The sequence below is a fragment of the Amphiura filiformis genome, chromosome 17, assembly GCF_039555335.1.
Source record: "Amphiura filiformis chromosome 17, Afil_fr2py, whole genome shotgun sequence".
NCBI lineage: Eukaryota > Metazoa > Echinodermata > Ophiuroidea > Amphilepidida > Amphiuridae > Amphiura > Amphiura filiformis.
Genome location: NC_092644.1, coordinates 20,910,359 through 20,920,234, shown reverse-complemented (window position 1 = coordinate 20,920,234; position 9,876 = coordinate 20,910,359). Strand labels below are relative to the sequence as shown.

Here is a 9,876-nt window from a genome sequence, read left to right as displayed (position 1 = left end):
CGTGTACAATAGGACATTTGCATATGAGCCGATCACATTGGTCAAGTTGATCATACTTCCTGGATTCCGACCACTTCAAATAATTATCCTCTATTATTTAGTCATAAGTTCTTATTTAAGTAGATATGAACCAAACAATATTATTGAATATTATTGATAATAGAATAATACCCCCGCTATTGTTGCTATTGTTTATGCATATAGTGCGGCATTTGCATATGAGCTGATACCTTGGTCAAGTTGATCAAATTTCCTGGTTTCCGACCACTTCAAATCATGATACTCTAAAAGCTCTTATATCAGTAGATATGAACCAAACAATATATATTATTGATAATCGAATTATATCCTCCTATTGTTTATTTATTTATTTATTTATTTATTAACCATATTTAAGCAGGGTAACCTCCTCAACAAATATTTCAGTAGGGCCCTGAGACAAACATATAAAAGCATTAAATACACGTAGAATATACATTATTAAAAACCATAAGAAATTGAGCTTACATAAACATTACACAGCATTAAAATACCTTATATAAATATTATACAGCATGAAAACCAAGTTTTTGTAATTAATAATAATTGAAAGAGAAACACTTTGTGCCTATTTTTGCATTTTTCTCAAAAATTATACTTAGCGCATTTATATCGCGTTGTTAGTGGTGGCAGTGTGAAGATAAAAGTCTAAGTTAGAAAACCTTCTCACACAGACCAATACGTATGAGTTTTGAGTTACACCACCCTCAGGATTGGAATTAGATAAATGCACTGTGTAGAACACAGGATTGTAAAGTAAACTTTATAAAGCTAATGATTATGATATGTTCTTTTAAGTGTATGTAGCTGGGAAGAAAAGCAGACAATCAATTGAAAATTATGACATCACATATCGAAGATATAATATGGATTTTTTTTTCCAAAAACACACACAAAAATTAGGTCTTTTCGGGAAAAAAATGTATATTTGAAAGTTCACAATTTTCAATTGATCGGCTTGGTCGGCTTTTTCATCCCAGCTACATACACTTTAAGTACATATCATTAGATTTAATATAAAGTTTACTTCAAGGCAGACTTGTATAGTACCCGTACTTGGGTCCCAATTTCCAATGTCCCCGGACCCGTACTCATGCCAGATTTTTTTTGAACACCCTATATGTGAATTAGATATTTATATGTATAAAAGTAGGCCTAATGCCAGTTTTAGCCAAAGGAAATTTTACATTAAGTGCTCTGGTATGAACGTTTTGACAATATTTTTTGTGTGACATGAGAGAACATCAGACATATCAAATTGAATTCTTCTGATATCAAATAATATTGATTTTCCAAGGTTTTTTCTAATTTCTTATTTTATTAAGTACTTTGAACATCAAACAAAAACAATCTTAGGCCGTATAAAATTAATGTTTTGGTTCTCGTCCAGAGGATTTTCATGAATTGATGAGGGAGGAGGTGTTTTTTTTTTTTTTTTTTTTCAATGTAAAATTAGCATTGTCAGTAGTTTTCGGTCTTCTCCAACAGTGCTCGAGGAAACGATGAGGCCCTTTTTTTTTTTTTTTTTTTTTCAAATGTGAGATTCTGAGGATAAACCCCTAGAGTACCACAAAAAGACTTGGAAGTGATGCTTGTTCTCTAATAAACTTATTTATATGTATGAAGATTTCATAAATCATTCCAAAGTCTAAAAAATTGAAAAATCTAAAAAAAAAAAAAAATCTGACAAATCCCAGAAATTGAGGAGGGAGGGACGAGAACCAAAATATTAATTTTACACGGCCTTATAATAAATCATGCAATTTATTTTTATACATGTTACAGTCTTCGAGTTTTCCCTTTTTATGCCTTAAAAAGTTGTTTAAACCCTGACACACATATTCCACTGCATAAATTAAAAGCTTAATGTTAAATTCTTAATTGCTTAAGTTTAAAATTAAGATTAACACTATGAAAATGCAGTTGTACTAAGTTAGATGCACCAAAGTGCAGAAATTCTTTATGCACACCAACTTCCCATTGGAATTACACAGAGCTCCTCCACTTCCTCCACCACCCGACTAATTAACTTGATTAAGCTTTAGCTTGCTTGTGACAAGACAACAGTCAAAGGTCAGCTCATCCAGCACCCCGTTTCCTGTTTCATTGTTATGCAAATAGCGATCGATCAGCGTGGTGACTTTGCCTGTTTGGTAATAGTTTCCGTGGACATTTCAAAAGACACCATAGCGTCCTTCACGATCGATATCCGTGGTGACTTTGTGCTTCTTGATTTTTCTTCCGTGGAGACTTTGTCGGTTTGGTAAAAGTTTCCATGGAAAGTACCGTGGTGACTTCCTACTTTTTGCTCTCATTCCTAGCTCGTCACGTGGGTTATTCAACGGAAAAAATGTGTCTGGAGTTTGACGAAGGGGATCAGAAATCAGATTAAATGCAACCCAAATTCACCGGTAAATTATTATCTGGTATGTCCATAATTCTGTTGTTGTAATGAGCAATAATTCTAGCATGTTTAAGAATATATAGATGGCAAAATAATGATCAAATGTGGTCGAAAATGGGTTGTTTTTGTAGCGTTTAATGTGTACGCTGACTGCCAGGTGCAGGCTGAGGTCGCCGTGCAAGTGAACAAAGCCCGATGAGGGGACGAAGCGGTTTTATAAGCGTGATCGAGTCGAGGTCAGGAATATTTGGCTGGTCATGCTGGTAGTACAAGGTCAAGGGACTTGTTTTCCTCTGTCCAACATACACATGTATAATAGGGCCATTACGTTATCGTACAGGCAATTGTTGAAGAAATATTACCCGATCCTTAGTACAACAATAGTACGAGGAACCCATACCGTAGCCTCTCATGCTCTGCACAACGGTATGGGATGAAGTGTATACAAAAAGCTAGTGCAACGTTGCACTAAAAAATACAAGGCTTCTGTAGCTAAATAGTTGCATGTTTGTCATAATATTAATTACACAGCTTCTTGTACTTCTTGTCTAAACTCAAAAAACTGTTATGCTTGTAATTGTAATTAATACCCCATAATAAATAAAAATTCATTAACACATGATCCACATTGGCGCACCAAAACTGAGATGGCACTTCAGTGCAAACTTAGATAGGGCAGCACCAATACGAAAATGTCATACCGATAAATGATGTGTCTGTTTTGCCCGTTATTTAAGTTTGTGTTGCGAACTAGTACAACAACTGAACATTATTAAACAAGTCATACCTAGATTCAATATAATTTTCTCAAGTGAATTTGAATTTTATCCTTTCTAGGACGTTAGGTACCGTATGACTGCTTTTACCGTAAAATTGGCGTCAATTCCGGATGTCATGATTTGTGCGCCACGCTCTGCGATTGCCGATTGTAGACGAGAGCAACTGGTAAACAGCGAACCTGTGCAGTACCGGGCTGCTATTCAATTGCCATGTGCATGGGTGACATGTATTTTCAATAACAATGTAAAATGCCTATACGGTGATCCACCCAAAATAAAAAAATCACCGTATAGATCCCAGTACTACCCGATCCTGAATGCAGTCGCGATGCGATGAGCACTCTGAGACTATAAGAACTGTATCTGTAATCTGATCTGAGCCAGGTTTTTACAAGCTCAGCGGTGAAAATTCTCAATATCATCGCGCGGTGCAGATTAGTCTATGGTAAATTGTGATGTGATCTCCTTGCAATACAAACCGCACAAAATAGCGTACGATACGTTAGGCGGTCTACTTGTTTTTGGTGTTTTTAGGTCAACCATGAATGATCCTAGCATTTAGGTCTAGGTCCAGGGACACTACAAAACCGAAAAAATAAATAACTTTAAAAAAAAAATGCGCCGGGTACCTGGGCACAAAATTACCCAAAAATGCCAGGCCTAATGTCTTGTAGATTTTTTTGTTGAGGCATGTGAAAAAAAAGGTCTATCAAACCAATTTAAAATCTATGATCAAACTATCCCGTCACTGAGGGGTTAGCCACCTGATCATGAGATGTCAAAATCAACCTTGTTCAGCTTGCTAAAAATTAAGTTCAGTTGATTGCATAAACAAAGGCCACATTTACTACGGTGGTCAATGGCATGACACATCTTTATTGTGATATGAACAGCACATTATCGTATTTTGGTAGCATTACCTTGCAAGGTCAGCTAATTTACATTGTCGAAAACCGCCAATCAGCAAGCAGAAAAAGACATTATTTGGGTCGTCACCATTTGTAAAGGTTATGACGTAGATTTATTTTATGCAAATCACTTCCGAGAACTGCTGTGATAAAGGTGCGCTATAATTACATGTAAATCGCATTCAGTAAAGTACCATAATTTAAAAATGGATATCCAACTCAATAGCTTGGTTTTTTGAGCAGGTTTAAATCTAAAACTGAACAATTGAATACCTTCGGCTAAATATAGCCAACCCACGAGAAAAAAAATGAGGTTCGTGTAGAGTATATTGTAAAGATAAGTTGTAGATAGCACAAACTATACATTTTTGAGATCCTTGTGATCAAAATGAATACTACGGTACCTCAGTTTGTGGGCGCTGTATGAATCCACAGACCCTTGCTCTGAATCCTGACTCTGAATTCATGACTCGTCTGTGAATTCACACTTTATTTACTACAATTTAGCTAGTTTAGTTTCAAGATACTTGCATGTAGTTGTTTATATCAATTGTTGTGGTTTAAACAAATTTTAGGGAGGCCACCAAGCAGACATGAGCTCATCACGTCTAAAAGCGGGTCATTTCTAAAGATTGGTTGCACATTCATGAGATGCTGATATCTATTGTATTGCATTGTATTGTAATTTTATTTGTGTCCAGGCTAAATATGTTATTACCGTAACCACGCGGGTATAAGCCCACTCTCGGTTATAAGCCCACCCCCTATTTTTCAAAATATTTGAGAAACTAGGGTGCACTCGGTATAAGCCCAGTACTAATTTTGACCAAATACTACCATCAAGTCAATGGTGAATGAATAAATATGACATCTCTTGAACAAATCTTGTTGAATAATTTCATTTTAAGTTTGTTTTTCCTCTTTATTTTGAGGTTTTATTAAGCCAATTTATGCTCAAATTTATAAACAACAGTGAGCTACAGTGAACGCAGTTACGATAATGATACATGTATGTGAGCAGCTAGGGTATTTCCCCAAATCACCCAAACTGGTTTCAGCTTGCTAGAACTTGCGATCTTGCTAGACCACACGCTCTGCTCCAGATATGCCCTTAAGCCCCGCCCAGTAGACACGTCTTTGGACAGTTTATAACATCCTTAAGCCTCGCCCACTTGCTGAAATTGGCATTAAAATTTAATCACTTTGTAAGTAAACAAAACACCAACAAGAACATGTTTGGTAAATTACTTAAAACCAAGTCATTATGCTAGATTGCATCAAAATAAATTGATAGTATTGCAAGGTTGTCCTGTACCGTCTGATTTAATTTTTTAATTTAAGTCATTTTTCCATTTTTTCCATTTTTGTTTGACCAAAAAAGCAAAAAGTACACAAAAATATTTATGTGACGGTAGCAGGTCTTTTTTTTAATTATCCTTTTTTACTGAAAAAGAATGTTAGCAAGAAAACAAGAAAAAGTCTGTCCCTGTGTTAAACTCTAAAAGCATCCCAATTGAATTTGTCCAACCCCATTCATGCATTTCATAATAAAATATTGTAACATGTCAAAACACGACCATGAAAGGTCATGCACCTGGATTTGCTCCATTATCAATTGGCAATGTTTTGTTATTGCTTCAATGTTCAATCAAAAGTTTTGCTTATATGACTGATGCTCTAATTGGCTACTGATTTCCCGGACTGAATTACAGCATGCTTCTATGCTCCGCCCAGTGACCCTCCCGAGTATTGATTGGCTGAATAGCCTGGCTGCATGGTCTGAGCACATGAATATGTGTTTACACATGTGCTTCTTGTCAATCACTATGCTCCACCCACTAAAACGTCAGTAATCCACCTGAGTGTTGATTGGCTGGGCTGCATGGTCTAAGCACGTGGCATTAGCTAAACCCTGGGCATTTATACCCGGGCCTCGTGGTCTTTCTACAGGGGCCTTCTCGGGTCTGGGAAAAAGTGGTCTGTGGGGAGCATAATTGAAAACATTTTATTGTACATGTACTGGTACATGCATAGCACAAACTTCAGCCGGGTTTTAGCTTTTGATACTGGCGTGGGGGGGGTTGTGGTCTGTGTATGACTACTGATACAATGACATTTCATGTTTTGCTTGACTTGATAACTTTATTATGATCACCTTTTTTTAATTAAAAAAATCGGGCATAAATATTACGGTATACAAATTAAAAAAAAATTTTTTTCATAAATACTAGCCCCTCCCCGGGTATAAGCCCACCCCCAGTTTTTGAGTGAAATCGCCCATCTAGGGGGGTTGCTTATACCCGGGTGGTTACGGTACATAAAAACATAACACTAACTCAACTGTTTGATGCAATTTAGCCGATAACAGAGTGATCAAAAGTGATCAGAATGTTACAAAAGTATAGATCTGTGTTGTTGAGCTTACTTCGTCCAGAGGTGTGCAAAACATATCAAATATGAAATGGTAACCTGTAAAAAATTCTTAATTACCAGGGCTCGAATTTCAGGGAGGCCACCTAGGCCATTGCCTGACCTTTTCAGTTTTGGCCTTGGTGCCCCAGATCTTTTGTCAACTTCAAGGCATTCTTTACCATTTGTTGGCCTTGGTGCCCTTCTCTGTGGCCTTGAAAATGAGCGCCCCAAAAAATTTGAGGCCTGATTCTTACTTTTGTCTAATCGATAGAAATCAAATGGAAATGTTTGATTGAAATATTGATGGAAAGTACTTTGCTTTTTCTCCCACAGATCATCACAGAACATCTCTCCCAGGTTAGATAAGTACATACGTCCTTAGAAACAGATCACAGCGGTACGCATCAAGATGAAGTACATAGAAAGTCTAGAACTAAGAGAATGGGTGAAAGACAGCCTCAAAAAGACCATCTTCCAAAAGGTAAATAATATGGAAATAAATAGCATTATATCAAATGCATATCTTCACATGGAATGGAATCATCATTGTCCTGGTCAATCCCTTTTTAAAGGGATTTTTATTTTGGTTTTCTATCAAGCACAATGAAGAGTCACATTGTGGATACAAATATTGTGGATGAAACTAACTCAAGAAATGAATCAGATATATTTTGTTTTACATCACATGAGTTACAAGTTATAGTCCGAAGGGTCATCAATCAGAAAATAACTGGGTTATAAACCCTGACCCTTATCCTAACCCTAAACTTCACTATACTAACGTAAATTTGCACTCAGTAAGAAGTTTAGGAATTGAGGTGTGCCATAAATCGCACTGGACATGCGGTTTTAATGTGTGCGATGGTGTGTGATCGCACTTCCACACCTTAAAACTGAATCCCTGGTTGGATTTGGCACTGCGAACCCCTGTTTTAGCTAAGTATACTGCAAATCTGTTACAGTGCAAAAATATTACTTTCAGGGAAGGGAGTAAAATGTTCCAGTATCTCCTCTTTCCATTTCCAAATGCTGTATTTCCTTAGGATCCATTTGCTCCTGATTTTGAACTTTCACATTTGATTTCAAAATAATTTGTTTCCCTTTCCCTTTGTTGCAGGCCCATGCACTTGCAGTGCAAACTGGTTGTGAGATCCTAGTCAAACTCCATGATACAACAGACATTACAGGTTGCCAGTACTATGCCACACAGAACCTACGAAGACTGTATAGAAACAGTAAACTAAGACAAGAGGGCGAAAGCCTTGTGTCCGGTGAAACAGGGTCACCACTCACCGACAAGTGCATCCAATATGAGGAGGAACCTACGGAGGGAACGGACGATGTTACGCCCGATGATGATGGTGGCGGAGGTGGTATGAACGAAGACTTTGGAAACAACGCAGTGCCCATGCAAATTACCGCCCACACATCGATGGCTTCAGAGACTCAAACAACTCAATCAGATGTTCACATAACTCAAGTAACAAATCAGAGATTTTCCTCTCCGGTGCAAGTGAAACAGGAGCCGGATTTGACCCAGCAGTACACACACAGCCCGATGATGCAGAGCATGCAAACTGATGCATCGTCTCAAGGGCAAGGACTTGGTGCTTTTTCGTATCCCATCTCACCAAAGCCGTATCAGTGTAGTATTTGTAGGAAGGCTTTTAAGAGTGTTCATGTACTGCAGAAGCACACAATGACTTTTCACATGCCTAGCGGCGCAGGGTCCATGCGCAGTCGTGGGAAGGGTAGAGGTACGAGAGGGAGTAGCAGAGCAAGAGGAAGAGGCAGAGGGACGACGTTTTCCAGACCAACTCTAGTACAACAACCATTCCATTCACCGCCTATGCCTGCCACAACTATAAAGCCAGAAGATGACCAAAACAGGTAATGCTAAAGTCGTTGTACCTTAAGTGAAAAGAAAGAGATCGACTTGTATGCATTTACATACCATTCAGACTTGCATGTACTGTATCATACAAAATGAGCCTGATGGTTTTTATGCACAACATACATGTAGCTGTGACAATTAGAAAATTGTGTGAAAGCAGAATTTTCAAACAGTCAACCAGATCACATTTGACAAGTAGCATAGCCAGGGAGGAAGAGTGCCCCCTGACAGAAAATGAAAGAGAAAATCAGAAAAGAGAAGGAGAAAGGAGCCTGTTTCCCACCAATATTCACCCCAATCATGGGCCAAAATAGCCTATTTTGGAAGTTCTAAGACCATGCATGTACAGTCTCTGTATATCTGACAAAATGATGCAACTGGGAATTTTTTTTTGTCTTTTAATATAAATGTTACTGTTATTGATGAGTTTTGACTTGCTTTTCTTTCCAGATTCACATGCATCATGTGCAACCAAAATTTTGAGCAATCCAGCCAACTCAACGAACACATGTCACAGTGCCCCATGGCTCCCGGAGCCTCCCAAGGTGCCCAATCCGATCCCTCCACAGACCAGTTTGCTTCCCCATCAGCGGCAGAATCTGAAGACCAACCTGGATTCTCTGGCGATTTCTCCCAGGAAGTCCCGCCCACTACGTCCGCTGCCCCCAATTGGTCATTCCCACCCCCAGACGGGGCTCCACCGAGTGGAGTACCTGTATCTGGAGCTGGCCAGTACTTTGGTCAGCAGAGTCCCTCCTTTGGATCGCCCACCCAATCCCCAAGAAGCAGTGGACAAGGAACAAGTCGGGTAAGTAGATGTTTATTTTCACTTGGCTGTAGAATGGAAGCATAGTTTTCTGGTTAATCCAACCTAAATTTTCAAAACTTGATTCCCCTCCAAAAACGAAAGGGGGGGACGGCCAAAAAAGAATTATCTATTTTTCAGAACCAGTTGTCATTCCAGAATGTTTGGATGATGGCAACACAATCTGTAAAAGCAACTTTTATTTTGGAAATGGTGTGTCAAAATCGGAATGAAAAAGATTTTTTTTTTGCAATGTGTGAAAGAAAGACTACCGTATCCAAGAGGCCAGTTTACCCACCACATGTCTTTTCATATTTAATTGTAAGAAATGCTCAGAATGGGGACGGCTTCAAATCAAAATTCATTAACTTGTACATGATGAGGTGGTCAATTTTGCACTTCAAATTATATCACGGCCTAGATTTTGTGCCAGTTTGCGAGAATCAAAAACCATCCAAGTCGCTTCACTTACTGTAAGATTCAATAAAAGAAGTTGATTCTTGCAACAAATGTTACGAGAATCATTACGAGAAACGATTCAGTGATTCTTGTCGAATCTGAGGCTCTGTATATTATAAACAATTTTGTCTTTTGGTGTTGGGGGAAATTTTCATGCGGGTGATTGTCAAAATAAA

The 9,876-nt window shown here is 38.2% G+C and overlaps 1 protein-coding gene across 26 annotated transcripts in view; it reads left to right on the top strand.

Moving 5' to 3' along the window:
* Positions 1-2,363: 2,363 nt before the first annotated feature.
* LOC140137445 (uncharacterized) overlaps positions 2,364-9,876 on the top strand; it is a 92,594-nt gene continuing 85,081 nt past the window's right edge. For 25 of the 26 annotated variants that reach the window (XM_072159116.1, XM_072159101.1, XM_072159119.1 and 22 more), the window contains exons 1-4: positions 2,364-2,465; positions 6,876-7,023; positions 7,660-8,432; positions 8,887-9,244. In XM_072159116.1, coding sequence (XP_072015217.1) covers positions 6,952-7,023; positions 7,660-8,432; positions 8,887-9,244 — 1,203 coding nt within the window. In that variant the 5' untranslated portion in view covers positions 2,364-2,465; positions 6,876-6,951. The remainder of the gene's footprint in view (positions 2,466-6,875; positions 7,024-7,659; positions 8,433-8,886; positions 9,245-9,876) is intronic. The other variant, XM_072159102.1, reaches the window with a different exon arrangement.